The 14,120-nt window shown below is 35.9% G+C and overlaps 1 protein-coding gene across 1 annotated transcript in view; it reads right to left on the bottom strand.

The window, feature by feature from the left end:
- SLC25A12 (solute carrier family 25 member 12) overlaps positions 1 to 13,099 on the bottom strand; it is a 51,656-nt gene extending 38,557 nt beyond the window's left edge. Inside the window, exons 1-4 of the mRNA XM_005152606.4 lie at positions 13,076 to 13,099; positions 12,469 to 12,522; positions 6,853 to 6,995; positions 1,622 to 1,737 (exon numbers count right to left, since the gene is read on the bottom strand). Coding sequence (XP_005152663.1) covers positions 1,622 to 1,737; positions 6,853 to 6,995; positions 12,469 to 12,522; positions 13,076 to 13,087 — 325 coding nt within the window. The 5' untranslated portion in view covers positions 13,088 to 13,099. The remainder of the gene's footprint in view (positions 1 to 1,621; positions 1,738 to 6,852; positions 6,996 to 12,468; positions 12,523 to 13,075) is intronic.
- Positions 13,100 to 14,120: the final 1,021 nt, after the last annotated feature.

Genomic DNA, 14,120 nt, shown 5'->3' with positions numbered 1-14,120 from the left:
TTCATTGCAGAGTTACCAAATTCTGAACATGTCATGTATTATCATTCACATTTTTCCCACATGCATTAATTTGTATGATATGCCTATGAAGTAAAAATAAGTAGGCCATGTTACAAACAATAGCAAAAAAGCAGCAGTAAACATGAGAACCTTAGCACAATAGTAAGTACCACTGATATATTATAACATACTACTAAATAATAATTGCAATATAATCTTGTAAACTCAGGAAACCAATAGTAAATTTCAAGTTTCTCTCAGAGTTTCCTACTCAAGACTTATCAGCCTTATTAAAAAAACAAAAATCAGTGATGAAGATATTGAAAAAAAATATGGAATTTTCTGGTTTACAATTTCTCTTGTGTTGTACTTTCAGCCTTTAATATAATGATGTGCTCATAAAAAATAACAATCCCCAGTCTGATTGAGGAATCCCAATACAATCTGAAATTACTTTTTGTTCATTTACAGAACCAGCTATTTCAAGTCCTTTCATGAGAGCTACAAAGTGTATATCATCTTTTTGTGACACTATTAAATATACCATCATTAACATGGTCATAATGATTGTAATAGTTTGTCTACTTCCTAATGACTGCTTTTACTGACTTCAACTTTACTTAATTTCTGAGTTTCTTTTCAAGATGAGGTGTATTCATATTGCTCAGTATTTGACCCTTCAGTTAATGTAATTTAACAAACATCAGAAGTCAAGCAATTTGTTTCCACAAAAAGATCCTTGCTTCCTTTATTTTTTTTTATTCCCAACAAGTTGCAACAATATTCATAAGAATGAAATAATACAAACGGCAAGTGGTTACAAATCCAAGCACAGTTTGTGTTTTCTCTATTGAGAGCTTTATTCTTTTGGATAAAAATAACATGAAATTCTCATTTCACTTTATCAAAATCTGTAGCATTTGCTTTTCTAATTTTCATAAATAAATGAAGTTTTAAAAATAAAAGCTAGTCCTCCTAGGACTGCAATGTTAGTAGCAGTTATTTACCAACATCATAGAGCAGTATAGTTAGCCTAAAGAACTTTGTCCAATGACTAATTTATGCATTTAAGGAAAGGAAAAAAAGGTAATAAAACTTAAAAGCCATATTTTCTAATTCTTCAAAATACATGATCTAGTTGGAAGTTAACACTCATAACATTAAAGATTTACTCCTCAAGAAGAGGAATACTAAACTAGAGATTCTAAAGATTAAACCTCCTTCATGCCTATATAGAGCTCATACTGTATCTAATGATAATTCTTCAAAGAAGAATGGAGATCCAGTACATATTTTTTAAATCCCTCAGCACTGAAGGACCTCAAGGTCTACAACATACAAATTTACTTAGAATGACACTAAACAAAACAGCATTGTTATAACTACTTCAGAAACATGAAAAATTTTGATTCAGGAAGACAGAGCAAAACAGATTTTGTTTCTGTGTATTTCTTAGGCTTGTATCACTTGAAAGAAAAAAAAAAAGTTTTACTCTTGAAAACTCTTAGTCAGCCAGTACAGTACAGCACAATATGCATTTCTATGTATCAATGGTCATGAATGACTATTAAGATTTATACTAGTATTATCACTTTCTTTAACTGTTTTTCTTTATTCTTACCAAATGTTATTTCTCCATTTCCAGTCTTGTCAAACAACTGAAAAGCAACAATGAATATTGCATCTGGAGTACACAAAACAGACTCAAATGCCAAAAACTCTTGAAAGGAAATCAACCTATGAAGGAAAATACAGAAGTTAAAAAGACTTGTAAAAATTATTCACGATACCAACAATATGTTGTGTCTGATGCTCTAGAAAACTATATGATCCAATTACTAAAATAAAATTCTAACATAAAAATGTTAAGACTCTATAAAATAAACAAAATATAAGAAATTCTGAGTAAATACCTACAATGCATTACCTTGTAATTATAAAAGTAAGCAAACAGCACCTAAAAATTAAAATGCAAAAAACCCACAGAAATTCTACCACCATGAAATTTACAGGGCTGTCATTATTTAAATTTATATATCTATTTCTGCTAAGAAAGGAAACAGTTTAATGCAAGTATAGGGATATACTACACAATATATGTGTTTTCTTAAAACAACATATAACATAAATAAAAAACGGGTTCAGAAGAAGTTATACTTTACTATGAATATAGAAAAAAATATAACACTTCAAACATAACATGAACCACAATGCCATGTAGTTGAGGCCAAGAAAGAAATTATAAAAACTTTTGGACGTAGGGACACTTAGACATGACCAAGGCAGGGAAGGATTTGAGTGTAATGGCAGATCTCAAGATTCTGAGCTGTGTATGCACGGCAGTCACCATACAGAACAATGCAACTCAGGATGCACTAGGAAAGCTGTTTCTGTGTCAGATAAGGAAGCAGCAGTATCCCCAGGTAAGGTTCTTGCAAAGTCTCTGGAATGCTGCTTTGTGTTCTAACACATAAAAACTCGGACTTGAATGTATGTACAGGTAATTTATAAGGATAATCATAACTAACTTTTCTAGAGGAACTCATTCTGACTAAATAGAAAAAGACATTTTAAAGAATCCCTAGTCCTCCATAAACCGCAAGGAAGTTAGAAGGGATCCCAATGCTGTAAGAATAGCGGAAGAAAGATAAGCCCTAAGCCAAGAAAAGATAAAGGATAATGTTGACACATTAACAACTTTACATATCCATAAAGATCTTCAGAGCAGGCATATACTGTGTCCTGTCCATAATACTGCAAGCAAAGGCCTCAGGTTTTAACACCAAACTTGGTTTATTGGAACCAATGTGTGTTTTCATCCTTGTAAAAATAGGGGACTTAGCTTGATGATTTAGAATATTCCATCCAGTTACAACCCCCTTAGCTCAGTTTACAGAAATAAATGATGGGATATCTATTTTAGTATCAAATAAATTATCAATGGGAATGCAAAATATAATTGCATTTTATGAACTAAACAAATTATTATTTCATTAGATACTGTTAAAACAGAGTATCATTGTATATTGTGCATTTTCCTAGAAAATGTACATAATTGATCTGAATTTAGTAATCTTCATAGAAGATCATTAGCTCATAGTGACTACTTCACACGTACACTGCTTACTGATAAAGAGCAAAGTACAAATTCTGTCACCTACAGGGGAGGAGGGGAAGTGAGGGAAATGAAAAATCAAACCACACTATCCTTTAGTTTACCTAGTGTTTCTCTGTCAGAGTACACATAAAACAGAATTGAGATACTCTAAATGAGGTTACATATGTCAACATTCTTGCATATAAGCATTATGCAGAAAATACAGGAAAAAATTTAGTGATTTTCAAAGGAATTAAGATATGGCAAATACAGAATTATGATACTAATTTGTCACACTTTAGCCACAAAAAAAACAGAGAAGTGAGAATAGTACTTCAGATGTTAAGTCAATTTCATCCAAAGAATGATCATGATAAATAAGGGTATACTATCAAAGAAACAGAATATCCTTTTAAAATAATTGGAAATACTATCATTTAAAAATATACCTCACATACAAGCGAAAACCTGACATACAAATTAATTCCTAAGCAGGAAGCTTTATAACTGACAGAATCAAGTGACGATCTCTGCAGAATGCATTCGTAGAAGCCTGAACCTGAAAGAAGCCGTCTTCAGAGGACTCACTTTAACAGTGCCTACAGCAAAAGGAGACAAGACACATTCAATTTCCTTTCCATGTATTCAACTTGCAATGCCTAAGACCAGGGATATCCCCTGTGATCCTCCATTATCCATTAGGACGGAGATAACAGGAGCTAGATTAAACAGAATGATAGAACTTCCCACCCAATTGCTACTCAAGTATCATTCAGTGAACCCGCTGCATTACAGAGTCCATAACAATATCAAATCACTCACCTTGCATTTTATCTGTAACAATTTTTAAATTTCCTTTTCTCTTACTTCTTCTGTACCATTACCTTTCAAAAGCACACAAAGCAAGCCATGTGTTTACAATTCTTCTATATCTTCCTTTTTTTCCTACTACAACTCTGTGCACTTTTTTCCCCCACACAACTTTCAGACATTAAGTATAGCTCTGTTGTGACTCTCTAGTATGTGAAACATCAACTTTTTCTTCAGGACTTAGCTTAAGACCTCATTTCCAAATGTTAAGAACAATACACTGATAAAAATAAAATTAAAAATAAAAACAAAAAAAGTACCAGAAACAAGCAATTAAAATAAAGAAATTTGAATGACTACTATGAAATTTTGAAGGCTTGAAAGAAGAAAATCTTTGATTTTAGAACTGCAATACCCACTAATGTAAATTAACTTACGTAATTGGGAAGCTGGGTTTGGTACACACATGCAAGTACATGTGTACAAGTATACAAGTGGATGTTTATATTAATTTCAAAACTAGTGCCTGCAGTCTGAAGACATGGGAATGCTTACAGCATCAGTGAAACGCTGTTGCAGCCAGACAGCAGACAAAGCAGTTGAGGTCAAATTCTAGTTTAGAGCTTATCACATTCATTCTTCAGAACATGCTTTTGTAACAATGAGGAACAAACACTTTGAAAGTGAAGAGTCATCTGTTTTAAGAACTACCTTACAGAGTTCCACTAAGGCAAACCAGTCTTGTACTGTTGTAATAGGAGAAGGCAATAGTACTCTGGAACAGTTATGTAAGGATCAAGTTACCACCAGAAAAAAAAAAAGGTAAGAGAAAAAAACATTTTTTAAACATATGCTTACAGACAGCTCCAAAATATTTTTGTTTTCTAAAGTACCAAACTTAAATGTAAATTAAATAAATAGAAAAAAAAACAAAACAAAAAAACCAAAAGTTACCAGGAACACTATGAGTATTTATTTGAAGGGCAAGCAAGGCTAAGAGAATATGATAGCAGATACAGGAATGAAATTTCGTAACAGAACCCATGGCTTCTCAATAACTTGCTGTGTGATGTTGGGCTGTCATTTAATTTACAAATGTATGTATGGAACAGGAGTACTCGTACTTCCTTGGACTTTATAAAGTAACTTTAAGTCCTTGGAAAGACGTAATGCATTACGGAATTCAGTTGAAGATTACAATAATAATTCATTCTACAGATTAAACTCTGTGCGGATGACATAATTAGAGTCTGGATTTTGATATATCTCAGCTCACTACAAAAGGAAAAATGCAAATGTAAAAGCAAATAAATCGATGATGATGAGGGTATAACAAATTCTTCACATGAAATACAGGTTAGAGATAAATACAGATTAAAACATTTAGGAAAATAAGTTTCAGAAAGTATTCAGACAGACAAACATTTTGCACTGCAGACCATATGGTAATAATTCCCATTCCCACTGTTCCAATTCAGAATTACATTAAGCACACTTACCCATGTTTAATTATCTCACTTCAAATATTACCCAGATTTAAATATTAGAAAACAACAAAACCAAACAAACTTATATTCACAGGGAAAGCAATGAAACAGTGATGCCTCAATGTAAAGTTCTGTTGCAATAAAACAAATCATTGATTTCTTACTGTAAAAGACATTTTCTGAAGAAATGCATACCATAAAAGATAACCAACGTATTTCAGAGAAGCAAAATACTCAACATGCTGGTTTACTAGTAATCAATTAGACTATTATTTCAATAGATACATACAAAATAGCCTTTTCAATCCATAACAGCAGCCATGTATTGCAAACAAAGACAAGATCGTATATATGAAATGTACTATGAAAATGCTGCAGTTTTATAAAAAATTATCATGTAACATTACATAAAACAGGAGATCCTACATTTGTCATTAAGTGTACAATGTATGCAGCACATACAATTTAATTTGTAAAGCACAAGCTTCTCGGGATTCTATGCCAACTACTAGAATATTCTAAAGCAGAATACAGGAAAACAAAAAAAAACATTTAAGTGATGTCAAAGGTCAGATTTAGGCTCACAAATCCATGGTTGTTGAGGGGCTTTAAATTTAAAACAAGTCACACCTATGTATTTACAAAGGTTTACTATTTTAACATCAGCTTTCTATCTCCTCTCTACAAAATAACCACTCCCTTCTCTATTCTTGACCTGTTCTCTCATCCATCCTAACCTCACCTCAACAGTATCCACTTTCCTACTACAGTCTGAGGCCAAAAGTAGAAGCCTACATAGAGCAAGAGAAAAGGCTGTTTGGAAGACAAGCGAATTAAGAGGGTGCTGCCTCAGAGGAGCAGACATTCTGTAAAGCAGTTTCAGAGAACTGTCTACTAGCAAGTAGTATCATCTTCAAGCAGAGCTGGGAAACTTTATATAGTGTGACCTTCTTTTGATTAGACAAATGCCTTCTTCCCTCATAGTCATTGGTGTCTCTCTTTCCTAATAGCCAGCACTTTAAAAATAAAGACCTCAATGGTTCGATTTGAATGGTACACTACAGAAAAAAGAAAGCTCTTCCATATTTTCATGCTTAATTACAGCTACTGAAGACTCTACATAATATCTAATCATGGACATGTGTATACAGAAAATAACTTTCTCAAGGCAATCATACTACATTAACTTATTTGGAGTTCGACTTCCTCTGCATTTGTAGTGATTGTCAAAACTCCATTAAAACAAATTCCAATTTAAAAAATGCACATTAAACACTGTATTGTTCCCCAATTTCCTCAAGTTTATAGCCTATTGTACTTGACAAAAAACTTACTACCTAAATTAACTTAAAGTGCAATAGAATCTATAATCTATTTTAGAAGATGAAATTATCAAACTCTTTCACTTTCACATTTACCAATGCATTACAAGCTTATAATGGAAAGCAAAATTCTCACCCATCCTTAGTTTGATCTGCCACTCCAGCCAACAGCTGCACCGTTTTAGGATTGTAACGTGGATCTGTATGAAGTCCTAGGTATTTTTGTACAAAATCTTCTGCAGTCATGTAATGCTCACCATCTTGCTCAACACTGGCATACTACAGTAAAAATAAAAACACACAAACAAAAAATAATCTATTTAGATGCTAATTAGCAGTGATTACCAAACTAGTATCTTTACTGAATATCACTTAAATTTATGCACAATTTTCTGCACATAACTGATCTGAAATTAAAGGGTTATATCACTATATTAGTTGCATAATAGTAATGCAACTAATAGTAATAACTAATAGTATTAGTTGCATAAATATTAATATAATTACTATATTGGTTGCATATCACCAACAATCAGATTATCCTCATAGACATGCTCACAAAATGACCAATATCTTCTAATAAAAAAGACAATTACAGGTTTTCAGAAACTTATATAAATTTATAGCATAAATTTATAAATATTGTAGCCATGCTGTAGCTTTCCATTTGCAGGGACATTGTCAAAACACAGCACAAACATTTTCTTACAATTTCTAGTGGCAGGTATCTTCTGAATAATTGTTTCTGATCTTTATCATAATTACTTTGGAAAATACATATTATTTCTTTTGTCTTTTTGTGAGAAATAAATTTCCAGATTATTTTTTTATCCTGAAACTAATAGTTTTGACATTTTTTAAAGTAAATATTCACCCACACAGACAAAAAGGACTTGAGTCAAAAGTTTTGATTTTATTTTAAATTTTAGTTTTATTAACAATTAATAATTTTATAAAATTAACAATTAATGTATTAACAATTTCAAATAAAAATCATGGTCAAATTTTAAATTCTAGAATCTGGATATTAATCAAATTAATTAAAAATTAAATAACCAAGTACATCTTTATTACTTGTACACAAAGACCACTGCCATATGTCTGTATCAGTAGCCTTACTGATCACTTTTCTGTTTCAAGCCATTAATCACTGGTTTTTATAGGTCAAAATTTAATTTAAAGTGAACTTTTTACCATAAAGTAAATTCTATGCTCTCAGCTGTCCAGTTACACCGGCCAATACCAATCTTGAACTAAGAACACGAGACAGGAGTATAAAGCATCACAAGTGATAAATAAAAGGGAAATGTATTACAGAACTTCAAGCCCCTCAGATCTTCTTTACAGCAGCATAGTAGCAGGGAAAATTTCTCACAGCTTATTTGACAGTAATCTTAGAAATAAAGCCTATGTTTTCAGATTGCAAAATTAAACTGTTTGCATCCTGAAACACAGGATAGTAGCTCACAAGAGATTCCTAGTTCCCTAAACTGCCATGACCCAATTCAGTTTAATGACTGAGTTTATTTCTCAGCATTTTTTCTCACAAAATCTGTAAACAAGCTTAATTAATAGCTTGAAATCTATCTCTTCTGTTCACTTTCTACTGTACAGCCTACTTGTACACACAATTTGGATACAGACCTTCAAACACACACATAGAAATACTTTCATTTTGAGAAAGTGAAGTTATAAAACTGCAGGTGTTTCATTATAATTTTGATTTGCAATGAAAGTAGTGGTTCTTAATCTATTTGTAAAAAAGCAATTTACCTTTCCAGGGTTGCCCAAGGGGGTTGTGGAGTCTCCTACGTTGGAGATATTCAAGGCCTGCCTGGACAAGTTCCTGTGTGATTTACTCTAGGTTACCCTGCTCTTGCAGGGGGGTTGGACTAGGTGATCTTTCGAGGTCCCTTCCAACCCTTGGGATTCTGTGATTCTGTGATTTTAGTCATTAAAAGATGGCTATGTAAGCATTCTCTGCAGAAAAAGAAATGGCAATGTCCCCCAAGACTTAAAGTGCAACATCTATGCCAGTGAATTCAAACTTAATTTGTACCTTTTCCACTAAATACCACAGTACCTTGATTCAGTTGACACAGCCTTATGTGAAAGGGTAACAAAATAGGCCCTTACTCTGACAGGGACACACAGGAAGTAGAATATTGACTGAAGACCTATACACACAGGACAGTTTTCAGCCTAAAGGAGCTTGCATCAATGCCTGCTTATGCATCTCTCATACCTCTTCCACAATAGCAGCCCCTCACATCGCCTCAGCATCTCTACCTCTTTCACCCTCTATCTGTGATGACAGCTATTTGCAAGACTGCACTGTAAACAAGATTATTGAACTAACTGAAAATCAAAAAAGAGTATTTCCACAAAAACAGGAACACAAAGCAGTGGACAGGAATCCTTTAACTCCGCACTGCTGCTGAAATGACAATATCATGAAACTGTGGCTTCACTGAATCAGCTCAGAAAGATTCTCAATTGTATATGCAAGTGACTAAAAAAATGCATTATGAAGCACAATTCTGCTGCAAGAGATGCAACCCAAAGCAAGTTTTACATATGAAGGACCATCAAACATGCAGTGAATTGAGCATATCTTCAAGTAGAGTGTATATCAAAATCAAAATCTAAACATTTTCCTTTCTTCACACACCAGTTTGTCCAAGTTTATTACAAAAAGCAATTTATTTTTTTTTAGCAATAAAAACTGCATGGAAGAAGTTTTGTTAGAAATTTTTTGAGACAAAATAATTAACTGACAGATATACTGAGGTCTATATGTGAAGGTCACAGTATTTTGAAAGAGCTTGGCAGTGAGCCAATATATTAAGACCTGACAAAGTAGCTTGGTATGTATTTACATTTGTCCTCAAGTTACCCTTTCACCAGACAACTTAAGTCAGGAATCTTTTAGCACAAAATAGGCAATTGAAAATCATATATTGATTTGCATATAAAACAGAACACATGAATTAAACCTGTATTTTCCTCAATCTTGAACCATATTACCTTGTAACACAAAATTCTTACTACACATTTAAGCACTTGATGAATTTGCATCCTTATTTTAAATATCACATAACATGAACACATAAACCCCTTATTCTAGTTGTATAATACAGTGCTAGGTATTGCCACACTTTCAGAAATTATGTTTTCTTTGAAAAATTGGGTAGTTTTCAAAGTAACAAGGGCTTCTATCCCAGTGATTTTATCTGGGCAGAGCAGAAAAAAGTTCCAAAACCAGAGACCCATGGGCCCTCTTAATAGGTTTTGTTTTCTAATTAAGCTATGAGCAAAGGGGGGGAGGGGGAAGGGGAGAGTTTCCTGTATTAAAACTGGGAATTTGTTTTTGTTTCTTTCTCCACCTTGCTGGAACAACAGGTTCTACTTGCACTCAGGAGTCAGCCAATAATTCAACTAAGTGCCCCAAGGGATGACTGTCTAAGAAAAAAGAACGAAGAGATCTGATAACTGTTCTACATAACTCTTTTATCCTACGGTGAATTTCTATTTTGTTCTTTTATGGTTATTACTGAAGGCAGTGGTCAGCAAACACCTGAGGGGTAATTTGATGATGCACAAACAGGAAATTTCAAGGCCTGCATTTCATAGTTACGGGATTACATACAAATAATCACACATCTCTTTAATACAATTCAAAGTTAATATTTTAACAGTTTAAAATAATAAAATGAAATATATAGCAAGCTTCAGAAATTCTAAGAGAGAGATATATACCAAGCACACACTGACATACAACTTAAACTGGATGGATGGGGGACACATACACTCTCTATGAATTAGGCGGATGACAAGGAGGACTAGAGTTCACATCTTCCCTTAGCCCATTTCCAAGGGAAGCCAAATTTAGGAAGGAATGCACGACCTTTAACTGAAGCTCACAGAACAGGCCAGCAGGCTATGCAAAGAGTACAACATATCTGACCCCTGATGTGTGCAACACTAGCACTATTTCTTAACAAGACTTGCTACAACTTAAGTCTTGGAAAGAGTGGGTTCTCCTGATATTTTATTTTTAAATTTGCAACTAAGTTTCCTTGCTATCAAATAAAAGACACGATTTCAAACTCAATTATAATCAAATATAATCAAAAGAAATGTAAACCCTCCTTCTATTAGAGGTATCTGTGCTGATTCTTTTCATCTTCTGCAAACCTCAGACACTCAAGTGGAAACAGGAGAGCTTCCCTGAGCATTCCTCAGAGCACAAAACAATCCACAACTTCATTTGCATGTTTCTTTGAAGATTACAAAATAGCCATGGAGAAGACCAAAAAGCTATTTTAAAACCAGACTGCCTGCTTCTTATGTCAATAAAACATGTATTGTCAAAATTTCAAGATCCAGTGTTCTTCCTCTCCACTTTTTCTTGTGTGACCAAAATCAAAGACTTCAAACAATTACTTATTTCCAGAAGCAAGCACTTCTACTGACTGGAAATCAAGAATCATAAAAAGCCCACATTTTCAAGAATAGAGTATTTTGACACCATGCTTCACTTTTTGCAATCATGCAAAAGTATCTTAAAGAAAGTTGGGAAAGAGCTGTGATGCTCTAGAACCATACATTTTAAAATATATATTTTTAAAAACATATTTTCATGTTGCTTATTTCCTTAACATACTCTGCTGTATTCCTTATCTACAAAAGCTAAAAGTCGTGTCAACAATAAAAGTAACTGTAGTTTAAGGTTTTTTTAGTAGACGCTAAATGCTGGGGTTTCACTGTTTGATTCCAACATTCCAAGTTCTAGCACTCCAGCGATGTTTCCAGTGCAATCCAGTATGTAAAAGCAAAAATTCACCAAAATTATGGTTGTGATATAACTTCTTTCTCTCAGGCAAAAAGGTGTCTCTGTCTAATTATTATATGTGTAAACTGTTGAATAACTGTTACACATCATAACAACAGATACAATATATAATAATACATAATAATAACATATACATGCCAAAAACTAAATAATAGATTTTATTATTTATAGCATTAATACCTCATTTTATACTCTTTCCTTTTTCACTGAGGAAAGCTTCTTGCACATACTGTGCAATACCCAAAATAAAGTGCGGGGGGGGGGGTGCAGCGGGGAAGATATTTTAGTAATTTTGGAAATATTAGTGGCTCAACTCTTGGACCTAAAACATAGTTGCTCTTATTCCACCTGTCTGATTCAAACCTTATTATGAAAGTTCAGGATTGACTGGATTTTCCTTTCAGACTGTGCTTCACTGTTATTAAAGAGAGGGGAAAAAACTTCATGCTACTATTTATGTATGTTAACTCTAAGGCCCTACAAGCAATAATATTATGAAACACATAAATTAATTTTAAGTTCTAAAACTGTCACAAGTTGTCCATCCATTTGTAAGAGGAACACATATAAACCCAAATCCAAAACATACAGCCTTGGAAGGAGGATTTTTTAGAACCTTGCAAAAGTGTGTTTTAAAAAAAATTAGTCCTTAGTTATGGTTATAATTTGTTGCTTTACAGGAAATCAGAAAATATTTCAGAAAACTATTTACGATTAGCATTTGGTAATGGTTAATCACGATTTTCCCCTCAACACCTGATGCCCTTTCAACACACTGTGCCTGCAAAGTGAACTTCCAAGATCCCACAAGCACAACATGGGTATGATGCCGTGGCAAACTGCTGAAAGGGCAAAAACTACACGTCTGTCAATCAAACACTGGACAGCTCTTTTTACCTTCAAAAAAATACTTCGTAGTTCGGCAGGATCGGCTCTTTTGATTAACTGCACCTGTAGGGACAAGGAAGTTAATGCTCCGCTAGCCGGGCTACTGACCGAGCGCAGATAAAAGCCGCCGTGCACACTGATAAGGGCAGTAATATAGCCCTCTTATCTAGCCGACAGGGCAAACCGCAAACATGACCTCTCCGCGCTCACTGCGGGGCTCCAGTGCCGTTGACAGCTGTCAGACCAAGAGCTGACTGGAAGTGGAGCTGCGCCCCAGTCCCGCACGACGCCAGCCGTTACCACCAATGGGCCCAGTCGTTACTGCCCGCGCGCCCCGCATAACGGCCCGCGGTCCGCTCCCGCAGCACCCTCGCTCCGCGCCCCAGCCGCTTCACCTCAGGAGGCAGAGGCAGAGGCAGGGCGGGCTGCGCTGCCCTTTCCTCACGGCCGCCCCGCCATCACCGCCCCCGCCGGCAGCTTCCCCTGACCCCCGCGGGGCTCCCGCATCAGCGGCTGCCCCCTCCCGCCGCCCGCCTTTCCTCCGGCCGCCCCGCGCGGGCAGGCAGAGGGTTCACCCGTCTCCTCCTGTGCACAAGCGACGGAGGAGGAGAGTCACCTTGACCGCCATGCTGCTCCCGGCGAGAAGGAGGAGGAGGAGGAGGAGCCACCCGCCCGCTCCGACTCGCCGCGCCGCCGCAACAGCCGCCGCCTTAGCGTAGCGCTGTGGTAACGAGCACTCAGCCCTGCCCCGCCCGACGCAGCCCGGTTACCGTAGCTGGCTGTCCTCAGAGGCCACCGCACGGCTCCAGGGAGAAGGGGAGTGGAGCTCACCGGTACCAGCCATGACCCTGCCTCCTGTGCTACCTGGCCGGGCAGGAATGTTGTCGGTACCCGCTCGCCCCCTGCTTTAGCCGCCACACGGGCTCATCGCGGGCGACGCTGGACAGTCTTGTCAGCCGACCCACCAAAGGCACCAGGAGCACGGCAGCGGGTCCTTGCCTGGGAGGCTGCTGGCAGCACCTCCATAGCATAAAAATGAGCTTTTAAAAGTGCTGCTGAACCTCATTTCTGGCTTAACAGGTACAGCCGTTCCCTTGAGGGTCAGCAAAAGCTACACCTGGTGATACCAAGTGCTGTTTGTACACCAATATTCTACAAAGAAACAGAGGCACAAAGTAATCAATTCTGGCTGCAATTCAGTAATTTCTGACAGAAGCTGATAGTAATACTTTAATAGTAGAACATGCCAACTAGTTTTATACCTTAAAACAAAAAGCATGCAGGCCATAGCCTCAAGAAAGAACAAATTTATACTTTGACAGTTCAATCACAACAAATTCTTATAAAACCTGGCTTAAATAATAATGTATATTTTGTCTTGAGTTACTATTTTAAGGGTCCAACACAATCTTTCATTGCGTGCTGTTAGCATAAATAGGACAGCTTCTGTTACACATCATAACTACTATATGTAGTTGGGAGTTTATAATGGCAGCCATTTCTGAGTTTAAAACAACTAATTTTCTGTAGAAAGCAGTACCTTTTTTTTTTTGTCGCTATGGGTCAACAAAAACTGAAGATAACTCAGAGTTCACATACTACATACATGCCAATGTGCCAGCTGACAGCAGAAAGATTTGCTATCAATCTGTTTATTTGGT

The sequence above is a fragment of the Melopsittacus undulatus genome, chromosome 8 (assembly GCF_012275295.1).
Source record: "Melopsittacus undulatus isolate bMelUnd1 chromosome 8, bMelUnd1.mat.Z, whole genome shotgun sequence".
In the NCBI taxonomy this organism is placed as follows: Eukaryota; Metazoa; Chordata; class Aves; order Psittaciformes; family Psittaculidae; genus Melopsittacus; species Melopsittacus undulatus.
Note: the sequence above shows the minus strand (reverse complement) of the source record. Positions and strands in the feature narration are given on the sequence as shown.